The 22,442-nt window shown below is 41.8% G+C and overlaps 3 protein-coding genes across 5 annotated transcripts; 2 read left to right on the forward strand and 1 right to left on the reverse strand.

The window, feature by feature from the left end:
* Positions 1–864: 864 nt before the first annotated feature.
* LOC115676320 (uncharacterized) lies at positions 865–1,760 on the forward strand. The gene has a single exon (XM_030599201.2). The coding sequence runs from the start codon at positions 880–882 to the stop codon at positions 1,504–1,506; it is 627 nt and encodes a 208-aa protein (XP_030455061.1). The 5' UTR covers positions 865–879; the 3' UTR covers positions 1,507–1,760.
* A 7,055-nt stretch (positions 1,761–8,815) lies between these two features.
* Positions 8,816–14,400, forward strand: LOC115676471 (O-fucosyltransferase 7-like). Of its 3 annotated transcripts, none has more exons than XM_030599411.2 (12): positions 8,816–9,129; positions 9,586–9,684; positions 9,943–10,042; positions 10,125–10,192; positions 10,972–11,060; positions 11,171–11,351; positions 11,480–11,608; positions 11,707–11,840; positions 11,960–12,173; positions 12,927–13,111; positions 13,221–13,316; positions 13,862–14,400. In XM_030599411.2, exons 1-12 carry the CDS (start codon positions 8,974–8,976, stop codon positions 14,010–14,012), a joined length of 1,602 nt encoding a protein of 533 aa, XP_030455271.1. In that variant the 5' UTR covers positions 8,816–8,973; the 3' UTR covers positions 14,013–14,400. The 3 variants fall into 3 exon arrangements, with proteins under 3 accessions (XP_030455271.1, XP_030455272.1, XP_056167506.1); XM_030599412.2 differs by having other exon boundaries at positions 9,589–9,684; XM_056311531.1 differs by lacking the exon at positions 9,586–9,684.
* Positions 14,401–15,205: 805 nt separating this feature from the next.
* Positions 15,206–20,843, reverse strand: LOC115676521 (cytochrome c oxidase subunit 6b-1-like). Its single transcript, XM_030599470.2, has 5 exons — positions 20,682–20,843; positions 17,553–17,882; positions 17,381–17,463; positions 17,202–17,283; positions 15,206–15,598 (listed from the first exon to the last, which is right to left on the reverse strand). The coding sequence occupies exons 1-5, from the start codon at positions 20,724–20,726 to the stop codon at positions 15,545–15,547; spliced, it is 594 nt and encodes a 197-aa protein (XP_030455330.1). The 5' UTR covers positions 20,727–20,843; the 3' UTR covers positions 15,206–15,544.
* Between the last annotated feature and the right edge of the window lie 1,599 nt (positions 20,844–22,442).

Consider the following 22,442-nt stretch of genomic DNA (forward strand, 5'->3'; position numbering starts at 1 on the left):
ATTAATAGAATTATTTGTCGGATCGAACATCATTAATAGACTCCTATTAGGCGGAGAATATTGGTAATTTTTTTTGTTAAATATTTCTCATCGCAGCATCTCACGAACAAACATTTTTTTATAAATCGATTTTTTCAAAACCGGTCATTTCAACCTTCGCGAGTACTTAATAGACTACTTCACCCCGTGGAGTAAAAAAGACGGATCTGTGCATGTATCGCACCACGACACGGGCCGATCCCGTCCTACTAAGAACAAGCAAATCGATATTTGAGCCCCTCACTAAACCTTCCACTCATATCTTATACGATCCACGCATAGCGCTTCATAGACCCCAAGTCTTATTCGGTCCGAATGAAATTTCTCATTTAAAAAAAAAAAAAACCATACATTCATACGTACGTATGCCGGCAAATAAAATATATGTCATGCAAACATTCCGAATAAAAAAATATTTCCAAAACAAATACTCTCGAAAAACGCAAATCTCGATCTGCTTACTGCTTACTTGTAAAGTTTTTCTTTCTACACCGACTAAATGAAAAAAAAAATAATTAAATAAATATTTATTTTATTTTCCTTCGCAGGAAGCACCGCCGCTCCCGTGCGTTTGATTTCGTCCACGGTGTCCCCGCCATCCCCCGCGATTTTCCACGCCGCCGCCCCTTCCCCGCAGAAAGTTCACGATCCATTCTACACTTCATCACCCAATCTTCGCCACCGGGCCCCCATCTCAGCCGTACCGCGCGACACGTGGACTCCATCGCAGCCGCACGTCGGGTCCTCGGCCAACTTTTCAAACCCCCCTCACTCCTCGGGAGGAACCCGTCAAAAAGGCAAGATTTTTGAGAAGCGCCAAAGAAGCTCGCATGAACTATCATGGAAGTAACCCCCGCAACAGGAACGGACAACCACCAACCTCCCTCGACACCTCCTTTATATTGCGACGCCACGACTTGGAGAGGAAAGGGGGCTGCGAGAATGGCGAACGCGAGGGCGTCGAGGGAGGCGGCAGCCTGGCGGTGCGGGAAGCACCCGAAGCACCGGCAGTCGACCGGCGTGTGCTCGCTCTGCTTGACCAAGAAGCTCTCCCGGCTGTCCAGCGGCGATTACCTACGCGGCTCGGCCGGCGCGAACCGGCGGTACTCCTGCTCCACGTCGCCGTCGTCCTCGTCCTCCCTGTCGTCCTACCACTCGTCCTCCGGGTCGTCCTCGTGCGCGAGCCCGGTCGTCCACCACCGCCACGGCCGGTTCGCCCACGAGGCGAGGTCCGGGCCGGTGTCGATGCTCTTCGGGGGCAAGGGCGTGCTCAAGAAGAGCCGGTCCGCCGCCTTCGCGCCGAAGACGGGGCCCGGCGGGGATCGCGCCAAGGGAGAGAGGAGCAAAGGCGGGTTTTGGTCCAAGCTGATCCCCGCGAGGAGGAAGAGGAATGATGGAGCAGAAGGTGGTGGTGACATGATGCGCTTGAAGCACTCCTCGACGCTGAGGGAGAGGGTGGCCGTGTAATATATAAGGTTCATATCGATTGGTGCATGAAGCATTTTCATGAATTTTTTTTCTTTTAATTTTTCTTCTTAGAAATTGATTAAGATTTGTAGATCTACACGAGGAGAAAGGAAAGGAGGGATGGTTATACCAAAAGGGGAAAACCAATGCACACACCCAAATAAAGGGAGGTTTTCCCTTGTTGATTGTAAATTAATTAGGTTGTATTACTGCTTAATTGAAGGAATTTTAATTAGCAGAAGACCTTTACCAAATTGCTTTGTGCTGATTAATTCGTTCTGATGATTTTTCTGGGCACTGGTTTTGTCATTATTTGTTTGTTGAACAAGGAAGAAGATGTTGGATACAGGGAATCAAGGGATTTAATTAATCTGAGAGTACATTTGCTCGCCCCATAATTATGGGTAAATCATTGTCAAATATGTCGTAATTAAAAAATAATAATATTACAATTGACTAAGATCAAGAATACATTTCGGTTTTATTGACTCTTCGGTTGCCATGATAATCTTACCTACATGAACTATCGACAATTACATTTCATTAGACAAGTAAATTTCACTTAATAATGTCACGACAATAAATCGTTTCGGCTTAAAAATAGTCAGATCGCTCAGTTTTACTAATCGTTTAAGATACATTTGTTTTAAACAAGTACGACGTAACATGTATGTTTAGGCAAAAACAGATCAAGGCGAGGCTGGCGATAGTCGCCACCCCCCCAATCGAGGGATTTAATTAATCTGAGAGTACATTTGCTCGCCCTGTAATTATGGGTAAATCATTGTCAAATCTATCGTAATTAAAAGATAATAATTTACAATTGACTAAGATTGATAATATGGTTCGATTTTATTGGCCCTTCGGTTGATGTAATAATCTTACCTACGTGAACTATCGGCAATTACATTTTATTAGACAAGTAAATTTCACTTAATAATGTCGCGACAATAAATCGTTTTAGCTTAAAAACAGTCAGATCGCTCATATTTTACTAATCATTTAAGATACGTTTGTTTTCAAACAAGTACGACGTAGCATGTATGTTTAGGCAAAAATCGACCAAGGTGAGGCTGGTGATGGTCGCCAACCCCCAGGCCACTTGCCGCTTACTATAACTTTTCTCAAAATGCACGCTACAATCCATAAGATTTCATATTGTATGCATCGCCCCGGCTCCTCTAAGCTCAGGTCTCGCAAATTTCTCTTATCTCGGCATCCCCTGATCAAGTTAGGTTTCCACACTCGCTAGTGATTCTAGACCCGCGTCGTATCTATCGCCTTATCAACCTATATATAATATGAGAGCGCTTCAAGACATAATGCCAGGATCTCTTAAACAAAATAGGGCTAGTACAGCAGACAGCACGGACCGGTGGGGAACAATATCCGACTCTGTGGGGCAAACAAGCTGTAAGCAGCCCGAAGCCAAGCTGGAGATGAGCGTCCACGACCCGTCCGAGAAACTTCTTCAGGTCATTACATTCAAACTGCAAGCCGTCTTCTGTGGGTTAGATGAGACATGCCTCCTCCTAAGTTTCGTGGTCGGGGTCGTGGTCGCAGCTCGTGCGGAGAGAAAGAGAGACTTGCTGGTAGTCGTACGTCAACTCGGAACGCTGCAGTGTTGCCCCGGTTCGCGGCAGTTTCCTTGGGGGCTTTTTCTGCAGTTCTTCCATCAATCAGTCGTCGAGGACAAGTTGGATAAGAACTTCAAGATCTCGTTCAACGGTTGCCTGAGAACCAAGTATTCTCCGCGGGTTATCATAATCATCACATGGCGAGACGTGCGCGCTTTTTGCAGTAAAGGTGGTGAAAAGTATTTTTCCTTGTGATGGAAAAAGATGAAAGGAGGCTAAGTGAAGAGGAAGTGGGGAACCAAAGGAAAAGTCAAATACCATCTACTCTTGCTCGCCCGGGTATTGGTAAAATTATCTCTTATCTTAGTCTCCGTTTGTTTCACGAAAAATAAATAATTTAATAAATATTTTCCTAAATATTATCGTTCGTGTCACTTGAAGTAATTAGTAGATAATTTTTTTCATTATCGGCAATAATTCATATTTAAAAATTTTCTTAGACGATAAATTTTTTTTAATTCATCTATTTTTATAAGCGATCCTTTTTTAGGAAAATATTATCCAAATCATTCATTTTCTGCGAAACAAACGTATCCTTAGACTTTATTTGTTTCGAGAGAAATGAATGATTTCAAAAATATTTTAAAAAAAAACGATTGCTTGCATTGCTTACAAAAAATGAATGAACGAGATATATTTTCGTTGTCAACGTTTTATGAAAAAAAATTTCCACTGACTAGTTATTTCGATCGATACAATTGATCGTTTTTTGAAAAATATTTTCGAAATAATCATTTTTTTCATGAAACGAATGGGGCTAGACTTCAAACTCCGGGGCAGGAAAAGAATCAATTCCATTATCCACGGATATGTTCTTAAATATATCTTCACAAGTATTTATTCTCCTCTATAAGATAAATGTCGATAATTTATATCAGGTACGTTGTTGTGGATGACGTTATCTATTGATTATGAAAAAAATACCAATTAAAACATTTACCAGGTTATTCATACAAAAGGCGGTCCATAGGCTAAACTTTAGGAAAAAAATTTAAAAAATAAGAGTTTAAATATTACTGGCTTCTTCGCAACTTCAATTCTATTTTTACTATAAAGTATGTGGATTTCCTTATGCAGTGCCATATCCTTTAAGGCTCCGTTCGTTTGGCGGAAAATATTCTCCTTTTGGAAAATATTATCCCGGAAGTCATTTTCCTGGAAAATGTTTTCCCGGAACATAATTTTCTGGTGTTCGGCGACCAATATGAAAAAGTTTCGGAAAATATTTTTCGCCGGCGGCCGGCCGGCGGCGGCGGCGGGCGGCGTTCGGCATCCCGGCGGCCGGTGGCGGCGGCCGGCGTCCGGCGGCGGCGGCCGGCGGCGTGCGCGGGCGGCGGCGGCGGCGGCGGGTCGGCGATCGGGCGACCGCGGCGCCCGGCGACCTTAGTGAAGAAGAAGAAGAAGAAGCTCGGAAAATGATTTCCGCTTTTGAAGAAGCGGAAGTCATTTTCCATAGATTTATGCTATTTTGTGAAGGGGAAGGAAAATATTTTCCCATAGAAAACGTTTTCCGCCCCCCGAACACCGGAAAACCCGGAAAATATTTTCCGGGAGAATATTTTCTGCCAAACGAACGGAGCCTAAATGTATTTTTCTGCTGCTATTTTTTATCAGCTAAGCCGCAAACTTAAAATCTCGTAACCATAGCTTTTGATCCAAAATTTCATTTAATAATTGAAAATTTTATAAAGTTAAAGACAAAAATCTCGACCCTTTAATTAATTATTTTTAGTAGGACATAAGTCTCTATTATTAATTTATTAGCAACTTTCGAGGGGGGCCGGGCGTCCCTACTTGCCTCCCCCCTTTCTCCGTAGCTGTCGAGGTCCATCCACATCCACAGACAAGGGGGGGCCAAATGACTAACTTTTTTGGTGTCTCTTCACCTAGGAAACTTTACAAAATGAATTTAAGAAATTGACATTATCTTTTTTGGTGCATTTATTTCGCGAAAAACGAATAATTTGAAAAACATTTTTCGTAGAAATGATCGCTTGTTTCACTTACAGAAATAAATGAATGAATGAGAAATATTTTCACCGTTTAAGAAAATTTTTAGACATAAATTATTGGCGATAATAAAAACATTTTTTGTTGACTACTATTATTTGAAGAGATACAAGCACAAAACAAACGGACCCTTCAACACCATATTTGACTCAAAAATCAAAACAAAATTGTAAATTTAGATTGCTGATCGAGTAAGATCAAATATTGTTTTCCATTTTCATACTCTTCATTCTTCAACAGCCATCAATGGATTAAGGTATGTCCAATACTTTTATCTCCCTGAATCGTATGTTTTCTAGATAAGTTTTTTTGTTTTTAAATTTTCAGTTAATTTTATACCCTTTGATTCATTTTGCAATCACGGTATGTCCACTAGATACTCTATTTTGATTGAATACTCCACTTTAGTGATCTTTTCTTCTTCTTCTTTTTTGAATTTTTTACTGATATTATTGAGTTGACTTCATTTGAAATACCCATTCCTAACAAAATGTAGCTAAAACATTAGCTGCATCATAGTAGAAATTTTGCCTCCCTCGCCCACTCCAAATTCCTGGTTCTCATTGTTGACAAACTATTCGACCAAAATAAAAATAAAAAATATTAGTTAACAAACTACCGTTATAGTCTCACAAGTAGATGAGATTTTATTATTATTATTATTATTCATGTGTTGACTTATTTTTTAGGGAAATGTGGGTTGCTTAGTGGGGGCCAATTCCAAAAAAAACCCTCAACTTTATACTTTGTCCCAATTATATCCTGAACTTTTTTTTGTCTCAAGAAAAACCACAAACTTTTATCCAAGTCTCAAATCTACCCAACCGTTACAAATCCGTCCATCTAACGGAAGGAAAAAAAAAAAAACAGAGAACCGGGAAGGAGCGGTGGCCAAGCCTTCGCCGGTGGCCGCCGCCACAGCCGCCGGGAAGGAGCGGCGGCCCTCGCCTGGGCCTTCCCGAGGGCCAGCGACCCTTGCCGAGCCTCGGGCGGGCGTGCGGCCCCGATCACGGGCGAGGGTCGCGCCCTCCCCCATATCGGGGGCCGCACGCCCTCGCCGGCGACTCGCCGGGGTCGGCGAGGTCGCCGGCCCTCGGGAAGGCCCGGCTCGGCCGGCGACCCTCGCCAGAGCGGGCGAGTCGCCGCGAGGGCGTGCGGCCCGATCTGGGGGGGGGAACGACCCTCGCCCCAAATCGGGGGCTGCACGCCCTCGCTGGCGACTCGCCCGGGGCCGGCGAGGGTCGTCGGCCCTCGGGAAGGGCCAGGCGAGGGCAGCCGCTCCTTCCCGGCGGTTGTGGCGGTGGCCACCGGCGAAGGCTTGGCCGCCGCTCCTTCCCGGTTCTCTGTTTTTTTTTTTTTTTTTCTTTCTGACGTTAAATGGACGGATTTGTAACGGTTGGGTAGATTTGGGACTTGGATAAAAGTTTGTGGTTTTTCTTGAGACAAAAAAAAGTTCAGGATATAATTGGGACAAACAATAAAGTTGAGGGTTTTTTTTGGAATTGGGCCTGCTTAGTGGCATTTTGGTTCATTTCCCCTAAACCCTTTAGCTGAAAACAAGGATGGAGGTGCAAAGTTACATTTTCGGAATGCAGGTTTACTATTCATTGCACTATTCATCGACTGTTTCATCTTCCCCAAGTAACAGGTTCGTAGGCCGATGACTGCCGCCTAAGGTCGGGCCGGCAACCAGAACTGGCCTTTGGCGGTTGGCTAGCTAGCAGCCGTTTCGGGCCGCCGGTGGCTGAGCTTCACCCCAAACTTTTTTTTTTTAAATATTAGCAAAAGTCCTTTATAAAATATAGTTTTTACTAAACGGTATTTAGGTCAAAGTTGCTTTCAAATGTGATTTTAAAATATATTTTACCAAACACTACTTGTATTTCGGAAAACCCCTTTAACCCAAAGGCCTTTGCATTTTGCCAAAGGCATTCCTCCAAAGTCGAACCAAATGGGCCCTAATTCATCTGGAATAAACAACGTGAGATTTTCTTACTGTGTATTGCTGCGCTAAACTGGGATTATTACTTAAACCTACGAGTCAGCAACACGAAACACTTCGTTTTCCCAGCACAATATAAATGAAGGGCAGGTGTTTCTCTCTTCTTCTTCTTTTTCCACTTCTTGGTTGGTGATGAGGGGCACTGGTTAGGCTTACATTGTTGTCTACCAATTTTGAGGTTCACAACTTGGTTTGAAATCCGACTTAAAAAAGTGGCAATTATTCATAATTGAAAGAGTTCAGGTGATAATTGTATTGGATTTCTTGACTTAATATCCAAGTTTGAATCGCTGCACTTGCACTTTCTGCTGGGGAGCACAACTTTGGGTGCTCCGATAACTAGAGACTATAACACCTAATAAAGATCTGTTGGGTAATGACCAGATGCCCTATTGGCGGTTGCCTAATCTTTGAGGGCCATTGCTCATTGTCTTAGGTCCGTTTGCACATGTAAAATTATTGGACCTCGAGGCCCAATAAAATTCAGTCTATGAGCATGGAACTCCATAAGATCCATTCCATGTGGAAAATCTTGTGTTCGGTGTGTTTGGTTCAGCTTCTCTGAAAGACTTCAGGTGTCCAAATGCACTCGTGCCAAAGCCGAGGTGTTTGGTAACATAATCCAAAGGTCTTTGAGATAAAGTTAGTAAATCTAAAATTCATTAATTCAATGCAATTCCCATTCAGTATTTGTATTTGAGCATTTTCATAATGCTATTTTGGGGGTTAATGAGCTTTAGTTTCGTCCAAATTTGTCATCATTGATATTTTTGTATTCTTGTTATCCCCTCACCCAACTGTTCATCATCTCTCTTTGAACCAAATGCACCTCTTGTGGCTCCAAATTCTGGTCGACGCGTGCCCAAAGTGATCGACGGTTGAAGATCGACCGTCACGAGTTTCTCAAGCGGGATCTAGAGGGCTGAGGGTCACTAAGGTCGTGCGACCCTCAGCATTGCCTTGCTTGAGATTGTGTGACCTTAGCGTCGCCTTGCCAAGCCTCTTCAACGGCTCAACCCTCGTCGCTTCCGATCGCTTCCACCGGGTTTTGCTTCCATGCGGGTCGAGCCTCTCCATTCTCCCTTTCCTGTTCTTTTTTATTTTTAAAAAAATTGCTTTTCATAAAACTCGTATTTGTCTACCAAATGATATTTGCATTTAGTGAAAAACCACAGAAAAACGGAAGTGTCGGTGACGGTAACTTTCTCAAATTTGTACTCGTGATTTCCTGAATGTTTTAGCAAGTGGACCGTTTCCCGCAAAAGGATCAGAAAACAAGCAATGATGGACCAAAACAAAAGGCACAATAATGACAGCCACCTCCCAACCAGAGCAAGGTGAGTAACAGAAGGATCCGTTGCAAGTCAATTTTATCTTAAAACGTCGTCGCACGTGAAAATAAAATTCAGAGATCATATTACATATTAGGTCAAGATTTATGAACCGTTATTATCATTTACCTAATCTCGGATATAAATGTCAAACACATGAATTTGACTTACTAAAGTCCATCCACGGATTTTATAATTCATCGTGGATCATCTCATTGGATAAAATTTCATTTTTTCAAGAACTAAAAAAAAAAAGCCTAATTTGCAAAAAACAAAAAAACACATAAAAAATGAATTCCGCAGCCGACCATCCCCGCTCAGCACACACTCCCATACACAAACTCAATCTCTCTCTCTCTCTCTCTCTCTCCAGACCTCCGACCTGCATCAATGGCGGAGCTCAGCTGTTGAAACCTCCTCCGTAGCTCCTCCCCGTCTTCGGTTTCTCTCTCGGGCTCGGCGGAGCAAGGAGGGGGAGAGAGGGGTAATGCAGAAGCTGGGGCGGAGGGCGCTGGTGGCGCTCCGCCGCCTCCTGACCGCCGCCATATGCGCGATCGCCCTCCTGGCTCTCCTCTCCGCCCACCTCCGCGCCTTCCCTTTCTCCTGCCTCCCCAGGATCGCCGACTCCCGCAAGCTCCCAACGGTAATGCCGCCGCCGCCTGCTTCTCCGCGTCATTGATCCTCGCTCGTTTCCGCTTCGCCGCCTCGGCCCGCGGGTTCTCCGGTTCGATGAGAATTTCGTGTCTGGACTTTCGAGCCGATCGGGGCCTTCTCTTTTTGATGATTTGCTTCCATTCCATTCCATTCCTCTTTTTTTTTTTTTGGCGATCCCGTTGCTTAATTGGATGGAAAGTCTTCTGGGCTCGGCTGTTTATTTTTAGGGTCGATAATCATGGGCGATGTTGACTGGGTTTGGATTAGGTTTGCCGCGCATTATTTTGGACACTAAGATTAGGATGTTGACTTGATTGAGAAAGTTGCTTACTGGGTTTGTTCTTAGCAAATTTGATGTTGACTGTTGAATGTGTCGTTTTTGGGATGGCAATGTTTGGTTTCAGTCACTGATCTTTATCCTTTTTGTCTTCCCCGAAACTTTTAGCAGTATGAAATGAAGTACCAGAGGCAGGGCACCGAGCAGAGCTGGACGCAAGAGCTCGTGCCCCCCCATTTTTCGAAACCTCCGGCTTCTTCTCGCAAGGTTCTTTCCATCCCTATCAATCCAAATTTGCTTGTCTGATCCATTTGCTTGTCAGAGCATAAATTTTAAAATGGGTTGATATTTATGGTATGGGAAAGTATGCATCATTAGTGAGCTTATAACTTAAATCATGATCATATCGAGTTGATAATTTAAATTTTACAATTTCTATCTAGTGTATTCAATCTGACACTTTAGATCAGTAATGATGCGAAGCAGTCATGCGCCTTTCATAATTCACTCCCTTGGACTTGACAGTTAGATGGCGCAAACAGGAGTTCACAATCTGTCAAGCTCTGGAAACCCCCTCCGAATCGTAATTTCGTGCCGTGTACAGAACCCGGTCTAGACTATACACGTGAGTTGGCATTTTTATTAATATTTCGTTTTGGTAAATGCACATTGCCAACACACTTAATTTCCTATTTTCATCTGTTTAGCTCCTGGAGGTTCGCGAGGTTATCTTCTAGTTAGTACGAATGGCGGACTTAACCAGATGCGAGCTGGGGTATGTCTTTTCGTTCCCTTCCTTACCTTCTTGTAATTTATGTAAACTGAAGCTGTAATTATCTTTGGTGAGTTGTGAAAAGCAGATAATATGTGTGAGTGAATGTGATGTCTGGCAATGTCTCTTGATGCTAAAATGTGATGAATAAGCGGGGATTACTCTACTAGTTATCTACCTCCCTTCATGTACAGAATGATTTTCCCCCTCAATCTATGTACATTAATAGCTGTGGAGGCAATTTTAAAAGTTTTATAACTACCATTCTTTTCAGTTATTGAAACTTTGTCAATTTACCTTATTCATTGGCTTGTGTTTTGGTGACAATGACATGAAGTTCAAGTTAGTGAGTGCCTTTTGATCTATTACATCAGATTTTTATCTTCTTTTTTGGGGAAGTCTTGCCCCTCCATTATTCATTGTTATTCTGAGTATAGAAGCATTGTTTACACCACAGTTTATAGATCTAATTGATTGGAGTTGCTGAAGATTTGAATTGAGTGCCTTTTGATCTGTTACATGAGATTTTTTATCTTCTTTTTTTTAGGAGTCCTACCGCATCAACTATTCATCGTTATTCTGAGTATAGAAGCATTGCATACACCACAGGCTATAGATCTAATTGATTGGAAGTGCAAAGATTTGAATTGTTAATCCGGCAGTATAGTTTTTTAATCAGCCAAAATGCTCAAACAATGGATTGTTATGACACTTGGTTCATGACCCTTTATCTAAACAATTGACCTCTTATCTAAAGAACGGCTCATACTCGTGGAATGCAGATATGTGACATGGTTGCTGTGGCTCGTATTATTAGTGCCACTCTAGTGATTCCGGAACTTGATAAAAGGTCATTTTGGCAGGATACAAGGTAATTTTCTTTATCTGAAAAAGATTCCAACTCTTTTCCTTCAGAAGTAACGTTTGAACTGTTCAGGCAGCAAACGAAAATTTTCTAAGTTTGTTATATGTTAATTGCAGCAACTTCTCTGATGTTTTTGATGAAGATTATTTCATTAATGCTCTGGCTAATGACGTGAGAGTTATAAGAAAGCTCCCCGAAGAACTAGCAACAGTGGCAAGGGCAGTGAAGTATTTCAGAAGCTGGTCTGGTATGGATTATTACCAGAATGAGATAGCTAGCATGTGGGACGAGCACAAAGTATGTTTTGAATAAAGATTATTGCATTTTTCTTTTTAAACGTTTTCCATAAAGATCATTCTTATTATCTTTGTTAGTTCAGATAAATTAGTTAGTTCAAAGGCTCTTATTCCTCACAACTTTAATAGGTTATTCGAGCTGCCAAATCTGATTCTCGTCTGGCAAATAACAATCTACCACCTGACATTCAAAAGCTGCGTTGCCGTGCTTGTTATGGTGCCCTTCGTTTTGCACCTAAAATTGAAGCGATGGGTAAAGTAAGATATGCATCTGCCTGCTAATATTATTTCCAGAAATGCTACATCCTTGTATCTCTAATGATGATTATGAATGCTGTTACTCCCCCTTGCTGTAGTTATTGGTTGATCGGATGAGAGCTCATGGTCCTTACATCGCTCTTCACTTACGTTATGAGAAGGACATGCTTGCTTTTAGCGGATGCACACATGACTTATCTGAATCCGAAGCAGATGAGCTCAAGTTGATCAGGTCTGAAATCATATGCTAAATTTTGACTTCCTTCTGCATCCAGCTAACGACTCTTCTTCCAAGATATCATTGTCTTTCTCCTTATTTTCAAAAATGCTATTGATTATGACAATTAACAGAGAGAATACTTCGCACTGGAAAGTGAAGGAGATTGATCCTGTGGAGCAAAGATCTAGAGGATATTGCCCACTTACTCCGAAGGAGGTTGGTATTTTTCTCGCTGCCCTGGGATATCCACCAAACACACCTATATACATTGCTGCTGGGGAGATATATGGAGGTGATTCTCGTATGGCTGGTCTGAGAGCCCGCTATCCCATGTTAATGAGAAAGGTAATCACCTGGCTTAGCAATTTGATGCCTCTGCTATTTCTTACTTTTAGTTGACTCAATATTCTCTCTGTAATATGGTTGTTACAGAAGAGCGAATATCGCTTCTTCGATAAAGCGTCACTTCTGGTCTACTCTTTTTTTTTTTTGGTCAAACACTTCTGGTCTACTCTGAGAATAGTAATTTTTGTGTTTCTTGAACAAGTTCAAAATGAACCAATGAAAAGTTAGAGTATGGTGATGAGGACATTTATAGTATTAGTGTGGACCAGAAGCAGTGTAAACCATATCTAACTGTACAGACATGCTTCAAACTTTCAACTCTGATTGCTTGCACACTCCATACAAACCACTGATCATTAGTTGGGCAACTTGATCATATGTATGATACATCAAAAAAGTTAGTGTCAGTTCTCCTGGCATTGTAGTTGGAACTTACTGTCATGATACTTTACAAAGGTATGGCAAGAATGACACTAAGCTGATTTTGGTTTTCATGGCAAGTGCACTGTCTTTGTTTTGTTTCTGCTCTTTGTAAAATTGGGTTTTCCAACTTAACTTGGTGGTTCCCTCAAAGTTTTAGTATGATTTTTTATTCAGTTACTGCTCAAATCACCCAAAAAGTTGGAAATTAGAAAAAACCAGTGGGCAATCCAAAAGCTTGAATAGTCTACTGGCAACAATTGTTTAGCTGTGTCGTGGCATGTAATTGTTACTGTATGAGGGTTTCACATGATTAACTCAATGTCAATGCAGGAGTTTTTGGCTTCGGAGGAGGAACTTCAGCCTTTTATGAATCATGCTTCTCAAATGGCCGCTCTTGATTACATTGTTTCAGTTGAGAGTGATGTTTTTATTCCGTCATACTCTGGAAATATGGCAAGGGCAGTTGAAGGTCATCGACGCTTTCTCGGACATAAGAAGACCATTTCTCCTGATAGGCAAGTTAGCTTGTTCTCTAATCACTTTTTTATTCTGATATTTGACTTGAGTAATTGATTGAAGTGCATTTAAATGTGGGGTTTTCTGACTCATCTTTTGATACATCAGGAAAACTCTTGTTCGTCTCTTTGATAAAATCGAGCGCGAACCCTTGAAGGGAGGGAAAAAGTTATCAAACCGAATCATTGAACTGCATAAAAGAAGGTGAGCTTGGAGTCTTTTCAACAATTGCTTATGTATTGTTACTTGTTAGACTTTTTGACATTAACTTAAGATGCAAGATCGAGTCAATACATAAATTCTTAGAAGAGTTTCCTTCCGAAAAATTGGCTTGCTGATTCCCAAAATTTTTGTTAGTGGTTCTTGTCCTCATCCCATGTATGATCTCCCCTAGTGAAGACTAAGAATTACTGCAAGCGCTTGAACAGATGCTTCATGCCTATTTATATGCGGGTGTCTTGCCTGTTATCATAGATTGCTTTTTTATACATTTTTGTTGCTTTTACCACAAAAGATTGATTTTGGGCTTTTAAGAGAATCAATGTGATTTTGTAAATGAACTTGATGCCACCTACTACTCATAATTAACTTCTTTTGAGGCTGGTTGCCCGCAATTATGAATGGAAGATGTTTCATTGATTTTACAGACTTGCAAACGATAACCATTTCGGAGACTTTACCTTAATGGATTTCTTCTCATCTGCTAAGTTCGGTGTAGAATTAGACATGGTATTTTCTGCTTGTTTCAGGCAAGGATCTCCGAGGAAGAGGAAAGGGCCGATTGCTGGAACGAAGGGCACGGACAGGTTTCGGTCAGAAGAGCCCTTTTATGTTAACCCTTTGCCCGATTGTTTATGTCATAGGGAATCACCAACCTCGAATACCTCACAAATCAGTTAACAACATAGGTTGCAGAAGAACGGCATTCAAGAATAGTTCCCTTTCACAGAGGCACACATGATTGGTTGCTGTATTTCGAGCGTATTGATATCGCTGATGCCTCAATGGGAGGGACGCGGAGCATGTATATTTGAGGTTAGTATATGTCGGCAGGGCAGTTCATTGGATGTACATGGAGAAAACATTTTGCCGGGTGAGGGGAGCTGGGGATAGTGAAAAGAAAAGGAGTGCATATCATGGACGAGTTGGTCGATTTATTAGTATAGTAAGTAGGTTATTTTTTAGGAAAACAGTGTTGACTCGCTGCTTTCAACTGTACGAGAAACATTTCGGACATGTAGATTTTCGAATCGGAAGGAAATAGAAGAGTGTGCCATACTTCCACCCATCCTCCTTTCTGAAACTTTCCAGACATCGTGCGAGGTCTTCTCTGCTTGTGGAAGTGCGAGTTTCCATGAAGCCGAACGTTAACAAGATATAAAGTAGCGTATGTATTGTATGACTCCCGTTCACCAAAGTTGCAAGATGGTTTCTATTTATTTCTTTTGCGTTTCTTTGCACGCAAACAAGGTCATCCTATACATATGCCGTTTGCATCTGCTACAAATGGAAAATTTTCCTTCGCCAGCTTTTATGCCTTGGACAATTATTTGCTGCATGATCTTTTTCTTCTTCCTTTTTCAGGACTTATGCTGCTTCTACGCTCATCTAGCGTGCTTGTATGGTGAAATTTATTTTACAATTGGGATGTTTTCCAATTTCTTCCAAATTAGAGGGAAGCATCAGTGCGGTGAGATCAGCTTGTCAACTAGGAGGTATAAGGCAGACAGTAGATTTTGCTTCGAACTTCTGAAGCTGGTACGTTGCTATCAAATAACAATATCACCTCTCGCGCAAGGAGTACCATCTAGTTTTTCGTATGAGATTATTCAAGCCGAGCCATCAGGGTCGATAAATGGGCAAGCAACCACCTAATTTTAGACTGCATCATGGCTGAACAAGACTAACTTGCATCGCCAGAGAGAACCTCCCAAACAGGAAGAATGCCACGAGGACCGCCACCTGACTCCAATTTGAATTGACAAACTCGCACTATAGACACCAATTATTCCAGGTTAAGAGAAAGGTCGACAGAGTCAGCGAAACTGCAAAGGAAGATATAACTTTCACGAAAGCACCTAACCACCAACTGATTCGATAACTCACCAGTATCTTTTTATTCAGCTGGTGTAACAGCAAATAATTTTATCTTTCAACACTATAAATTGAATTGTCGCACGGCAGGCAACCATACGTCTATAAACTGACAAGCTCATCCTTTGTGGTGATAAGCAATAGTTACTTATGAGTAACAAAATTCTTTGTTAGACCTTGAACTGGTTGCAACAGGCATGAAAACTTTATTAACTCATTTTCTTAACTCGAGAGTTCATCTCGCTCAACAAATCTGCCACGGTGACGCAGAAAACTAGGAGAGAACAACAAAGGCCATGGACTTTAATGATGTTGGCAACTTTTCGAGCGTGGCCCATCTACAGAGGGCCAGGAAAGGTGCCATTCTCCCTTTGCTCATTCCATCTATCAACCTGGAACCAGGAAAAAAATATAGTAAGCTCTCAAGCAAAAGTATTACCAGTAAACTCCAAATAGAACAAACAATTGCATGATTAAAAGTAACTAGCTCCTTAAGACAAGAATTACAAGTAATTGAATAGTAATCAGACACCTAATCTACAACTCAACCAACTTTGAGCATCACATAGAGTAGGAGTCCTGCTGGGTCTACCAAAGACTAAAAGACACGAAACAAGGTCTTCTAAGCGCCATATCGGTGGACATTTAGTAAGTTTTCAGTAGAATGAGTTCCATGTGTACCATGCATCTGTGACTAAGACTCATTTAATATAAAGCAGTATTGACATTTAAAGTCATGTACAATTTTTTCATAGTTTTAAGAATAAAAATAATTTGTATTTGGGAAAACTTAACATAAGTAACACTTGCTTCTTTTTTCTAAAAGAAATGCCCCAAATGCCACCCGAGCAAAACACGGCCATGCTAACGGAAATCGCCTAGTGTCCCCATAGACTCCTACCTGTCACACAGGATGCATTCTGGAAATTTTTAACTCAACTACTGCAGAGACAACTCAGACCTACCACCAATAGATAAGCAGGTGAAAACAGCCTTTAAGTTGCCATAGGCGGTGGTCTATTGACACTGTACTCAAGTGCAGATCGAGGGTGCATTTGGGAATGATTTTCAAAGCAGTTTTGAGCACCCAAAGATCCTTGAATAAAAGTTTTAGTGTTTGATAAAAACTCTTCAAAAAATTTTGGCTCAAAGCTGTCTTGAAAATGCTCAAAGCTCAAACCACGACTAAATCTGCCACCCTGGCATATAGCAGGCCAGGCTTCTGATGAAAGTGAGATCTACTTTCCCTATCAAACAACATCCCTCCTGCACGTTCAAAGCTATCTTTTCACTATGGTATCGAACTCGCCAGTTCAACCAAATACCAGTCAGCACCAGTCTGGTCAGTATCCTTTGGAGGTCAATACAGGTGAAGAACCGGGTTAGAATCCAGTTCAAACCTGTCAAACCAGCATAAGGTTTCGTTTTGATTGGCCTCCAAAAATTAATTTTCCTCAGTAACAGTACAGAGATTCAAACCCTTGCTGTGGTGGACCATTGCTCGCATGCTTATCCATCAGTGCTGAAAGCGGTTCTTATTAAAATGAGCAAACAAGTTACTTAATGTAAAACTATCATTACCGTCTCGGCGTCTCTAGTAGTGAAGCTTAGGCAGAAAGACTCGAACACACTACCTCAAATGCCTTTCAGGCATGCTCTTGCCATCTTGGCTGGGTTTCTAATTTGTCATCCATGTGTATTACTTTATATATATAATAACTATTTTTACAAGTCAATTAAAATCAAACAGGATTCAACTGGTTGAAATAGTTGAACTGCACACCAGTGAGCAATCCAATCTGGTTGCTAATACAGCTTTGAAAAAATTGGTTTAGTCTGAAAGCATGAGATAAAGAACCAACAGTGACAAATGAGGATGCAATACTACCTGGAAATTGGATACGAGATAGTCAAAACTCTAAAATTACATAATTAGGAAACACATAATTACAAGGAAAAGAATTTGTGCTGAGAAAAGGCGTTAATTTTACATACCCATTCACCAGGGCAAAGAGCACGATAGTACTTGGCGAACTTTTGACAATCTTGGGCATCCTCACCTTTGGCAGCAATGCAGCTGAAATTTCCAAAATAAAATAGACCGGAGTAACTGGATATGAGAAAAACAAGAAAAAACCAACAAAACTTGAGAACCAACAGCAAGTCTCCCATACCGATGATACTCAATGTATCGGGTAAAGCAATGTCTTGTTTGATTTGTGGTTGGGAAACGGAAATCTGCAGGTGCAGTCTCAATCTGGAAAAACAAAAGAGAAATCAATAAGACAGTCTGACCCCATGCCATATGCTCACCAGCAAATAAAGTAACATATACGGAGAACTCACCTTTATCTCTGGCGCTTCTTCAGCGGCCTCCTCACTGCTTGAATTTTCCTCTTCATTTCCTTCGTTGCTTTCCTCAGCAGCAGGAGCACTTTCAGCACTAGCAACTGCAGAAACCTCTTGAGTGTTGTCTGCAGAAGCATCAGGAACAGTGGCACTGCTGGTTTCTTCGGTAGCTGAAGTTTCAGCACCTACAGCAGCAGAATTGTCCTTCCCCTCAGCTTTCTCACTGACAGCTTCTTCAGAAGCAGCATTCACCGGTTTTTCAGGTTCGGGGACATTATCGGGTTTCGCAACGACATCCAGCTTCTCTACTTTCTCCAATAAATATTGCTGCAAACAATATCTAATTTGTAAGCTAAAGAAACATAATAATAAAGAAAACTCTCAATCATGGAGAAGAAGATGCTAATATTCTTAAATTGACAACAAGAACACAAAAAGTAATGTGGCTGCCTTTGTAAGCAGGCACGTAGGACAGAAGTACTTGAGCACCATGATTACAAGCTAAGCTTCCAGAACAAAATATGGGAAGTTTTCTATTTGGCTGCTCAAGAACAAAATGGTTGTCTGTAACAAAATATGAAGATGTCCGTGTTTGAGAGATAGATGAAAAGTCTTTTAAACTTTGTTCAGATCCTTAGCCAGGAAAGCTTAATCATAAGTCTCTTCAATCTTCACCTTTTTTTGGACAATTGAATGGACATTCAACAAAACAAAAGAGTGACACAACAAAGAAATAACATAAGTGTCACAATATATATTAATTACTATATTCAAAGAACTGAGAAAAAAACCACAATCAATGAGTATTCTGGAAACGTCTAATACTAGTGCCTTGTATTAGCCACATGATCCATCCCTTTGCCGGCTACTCTAAGTATACATCCATTATTCGTCTGATATTTGACCAAAAGCCCAAGCATGATACTATCTAGAGTATGTAAGCTAGTACTCCTACTCAGTTTGGCTCATTATGTTGACCATCCGATTGGAAACAAATCTCAGTCTACCATTTAGTCAGGATGTAGTGCTGGTGGTAAGGGGTTGTGACCATATAGGAGAGGCGATATGGAACAAAGAGGTAGCGGTAGTGATGGTGGTTGTATGGAGGAGGCAGTACCAAAAGTTGAGTCGAAGGTAGTAGTGATGCTATGGAGGTTAAAACGGTAAGATGATGGTGGTGAAATAGTTGAGGTAGTTTTGCAAATAGTACTAATGCACGATCTTTGCTTCAGACAGATTTCCTTAAAACTGTACCACATAATTATTGTATCAAATTTTGATAGGCTTGTTTCTCCATAATCAGCAATGTAATCGATAGATGAAGTCCATTCTCCTACTTTTGGGCCCAGCAGGTTTGAAGGTAACCAAGGTGGTGGGTGGTGATAGTTGCACAATCCTTTGTTGTATTTGAGTATTAGTAAGTAGAGGGAAAAGTGCACTAGAAATTCCAAATCTTTTGTACGGCACTCAGTTTAGCGCAATAACTTTCTGATCGCTCATTTAAGTTCCTCAACTTTCAAATTTCATTCATTTAAGCTACATCAACCACTTGCTTGCAGAAAAAGCTTACGTGGCATTATTTCAAAAAACCATGTAGGCGAGATTTTAACATCAAATAGTGCCACGTGTTCCGCAATCCAAGTCGCGGAGTAACATAATGGACGAAATTTTAAAGTTAAGGAACTTCAATGAGCGACTGAAAAGTTGTGGCACCAAATTGAGTGCACGGTGGAAGATTTGAAAATTCTAGTGTACTTTTTCCGTGGTAAAAGTAGCCATGGAAAGTAGAACTGATAATGGTGAAGAGTCATTGATACAAATAAAGAAGCGACGATGTAGGAGGACTAATATGGCAACTTGCCACAAAGGATGGAGGAGGAGATGGTGACTATGACGGTTGTACACAGGTGCTAGCTAGTAATGTCTTGAAAAATGGAATCTCAATAGGTCTAGCTACGTAATCCAATTCCATACTTTGGGAGGAAGCTTGTTCCCCCACTACATGATTTTGGAGATCACATTCCTTAAGTAAATGAGCCCTGGGTAATACAATTCCAAGATGAATTTTCTTGTAAAATATGGGAGTACTAATTCACGGAATCTCATGTCCGGAGTAATACAATTCTGTTGTGAACCAAAGATGCCCCAAAACCTAACAACACCTGAAATGGTACCGTTGCAACCAGCCTTCGCTTCTATCTTGATGGTGTAATCACTGTGGTGAACCACTGATGTCTATCTAAGACATCCTAAAACAACGCACTAATGTCCTTGCTCTCTAAACTAATCTAACTGATAGTAGTTAATAGTTGGAGAAAACCATATGGTCTAGCTATATCTACAAGGAACTATTTGCCGCTAAAATGCCGACTAAGATTCCAAAATCTCGCCGTACTATCACAAAAGGTAAAGAAACTTCAGAGTTGCCTAAGACATTATTATGCTAGGAATCTTCACAAGACAATGATCTTCTCAGAATCAGATAGTCTTATAAATTGAATACAGTTTAGTCTTGCTGAAAGAAAATTTCGCGAACGTAAACTTGACCTCAAGGCATACGGATTGAATTTCCTAAACCATCTATGCTTTTACATAATTGTCTTTCGCAATTCTTAGGATCCTACAATGTGCAGCTCATGAAGTGTATATTTGAGGGACACAGCGAGTCAACAACTGATGGCAAGCATCCCAATCTGAATAACCTCAGCTTTGCTAACTGAGCAAGTAAGCACGCTTCCAATGCATAAAATCCGCAACGAGCAACGAATCGAAAAAAACGCATTCTCATGAGCAGCTGCCGAGTGCCTCGAAGAATTGCAGGTTCTTTCCCTCCCCTAGCTAAACAATGACGAAAGTTTCTCCAGTCACCCTCAAATTATGGAGCAAATCTAGCAACCCAAACCAAAATAAAAATATCGAATCTCGTTCCATCCGACCGAGACAACAGAAACCCATATCGGTACTGGACCTCAGGAAGCACAAAGTTCGATGCTTTCGCCATCATCGCGTTTCTCGCATTTCCAGTTCGATCAGATCGATCAAAGAGCGGAAACCAGAAGGAGCTAGAAATTCTAGCTTCGAAGCCAAGCAAGATCCACGCTTTCAGGAGGAGATCGATGAGCTTACCTCGGCCAAGGTCGAGGTCTTCTCGCCGCCCTGAGCTTCCGCCATTGGAGGGGGAGAGATAGAGAGATAGAGATGCGGTGCGATGCGATGGTGTGTGTGTGTTCTCAGAGCGGCGGCCCAAAGAGCAGAAACAGTGAATCCGCGAGTAAAGGAGTGAAACCAATGGAGGTTTCGAGGAATTGGGTTAGGTTTTGGAGGACCCCCGGGTGGACGGGTGTGTCTGTGCTACCGACTGCGAGTGGTCAAGAGGGCGGAAAGGCTGACCGGGACTGGCCAATGAAGGTCTACCACGTGGCGGTTTCTGATTTGCCGAGACTGGGGCTCCCGATGACCCGCGGGGGAGATGAGATGGCAGTAGGAGAAGCTGGTGTTGAATGGACCGGGCCACCGGGGCAATCGCAGGAGGAGGGATTCGCCCAACTGGCCCATTTCTGTCGTTTTAGTAAACTCCTTGAGGAACGCAATGGTTGTGTTTGGTTCGGCTTCAGGGTAAAACCTTTGACGAAAATGTAAAGGATTTTAGGCTCTATTTTGTTTAGTGAAAAATACGATATTTTTGGAAAATATCTTCAAGAAATCATTTAATATATTTCAGTATTTGGCTGAAATCTGAAAATGAACAGAAAAATATTTTGCGGAGGATAACCCTCCCGTTTCCCCTCCTGATGACTTTGACAAGATCTCTTTCTCCCTTTCGATATGAAAAATCTGATTTGATTTTTCTAAATAAACATATATTATTTGAGCGCTAGGAACTTGCGCATGGACAGCCGGGGAATCAGGTATGGGCATTAGAGTCTCGGGTTCTGCCTTGATGGACCTGGGTCGGATTGGGTTTGCCGGGTATAGGGGCACGGGCACCTAGGGCCCAAGCCTAGGTGTTGGGGATTCAATCTCGGGTATTGGGATCCCGCACTCAGCCTTTCTGGGTCTCGATAGACCTAGGCGCAAGTGCCGAGGGCTTAGGTACGAGCATCGGGGTCCTGGGTTCAACCTCGATGGACTCAAGCGCGGGTACCGGGGATCCGAGCATTAGCACTGGTGTCACGAGCTTGGCCTCAATGGACCCAGGCTCGAGCGCAAGATACCTGTTCCTGGATGCTGAGGGCTTGGGAATCAACGTTGGGGTTTTTGTGCCCAAATATAGAGTTTCGGGTCAAACATTGATACCTAATCATATTTTCGAAAATGATTTTCGAAGTATAGATTTGCCGTTGATTCATTTTTCTAAGCAAACTAAACGCCAGAAAATGTATTCGCGAAAAATATTTTCTAATAAACAAACGGAGCCAGATGAGAGGGGTTTTCCAAAATGCAAATAGTGTTTTGTAAAGTGTAATTGAAAAACACATTGGGAAACAATTTAATTTAAATGCCATTTAAAAAAAAAACTACACTTTGTAAAGAATTTTGGTTAGTTTTTTATTTTTATTTTAAAATTCACAAATCTTTCTGGCGAAACTCAGCCACCGTCGGCTGGATCTTGCCGCCTGTAAACCACACCTAAGGTCGCACTACCCTAGGTGACCATCACCTAGGTTCCGACGACCCCCTGCGATGCTGCCTTAGGTCGAGCGAGGCTAGCCGGTGCCAGACTCGCTTGCTGGCAAACAATTCTAGCCTTGCCGACGGCCAGCCGACCGCCTGAACCCTTGCTAGTGAGGTTGCACGAGGTGGGCATACTTACGGAATTATGAAAGTTGAGCTAAGGCAAAGTTGGAAAAAATGTATTTGCATTCCAAAAATGCTCAAAGCTAAAGC

Source organism: Syzygium oleosum, unplaced genomic scaffold (assembly GCF_021117445.2).
Source record: "Syzygium oleosum isolate NSW1041296 unplaced genomic scaffold, Sole_v2.1 Sole_v2.05, whole genome shotgun sequence".
Lineage (NCBI taxonomy): Eukaryota > Viridiplantae > Streptophyta > Magnoliopsida > Myrtales > Myrtaceae > Syzygium > Syzygium oleosum.

What these genes read in the sequence shown, in the direction of transcription:
- LOC115676320 (XM_030599201.2), top strand. Translation starts at nt 880, where the DNA reads ATGGAAGTAACCCCCGCAACAGGAACGGACAACCACCAACCTCCCTCG.
- LOC115676471 (XM_030599411.2), top strand. Translation starts at nt 8,974, where the DNA reads ATGCAGAAGCTGGGGCGGAGGGCGCTGGTGGCGCTCCGCCGCCTCCTG. An exon ending in AAATTGAAGCGATGGGTAAA is followed by an intron (nt 11,609 to 11,706) that starts GTAAGATATGCA and finishes CCCTTGCTGTAG; the next exon opens with TTATTGGTTGATCGGATGAG. An exon ending in GATGAGCTCAAGTTGATCAG is followed by an intron (nt 11,841 to 11,959) that starts GTCTGAAATCAT and finishes GACAATTAACAG; the next exon opens with AGAGAATACTTCGCACTGGA.
- LOC115676521 (XM_030599470.2), bottom strand. Translation starts at nt 20,726, where the DNA reads ATGGCGGAAGCTCAGGGCGGCGAGAAGACCTCGACCTTGGCCGAG. An exon ending in AAGAAGCGCCAGAGATAAAG is followed by an intron (nt 17,464 to 17,552) that starts GTGAGTTCTCCG and finishes TTGTTTTTCCAG; the next exon opens with ATTGAGACTGCACCTGCAGA. An exon ending in CTCTTTGCCCTGGTGAATGG is followed by an intron (nt 15,599 to 17,201) that starts GTATGTAAAATT and finishes TCCTGGTTCCAG; the next exon opens with GTTGATAGATGGAATGAGCA.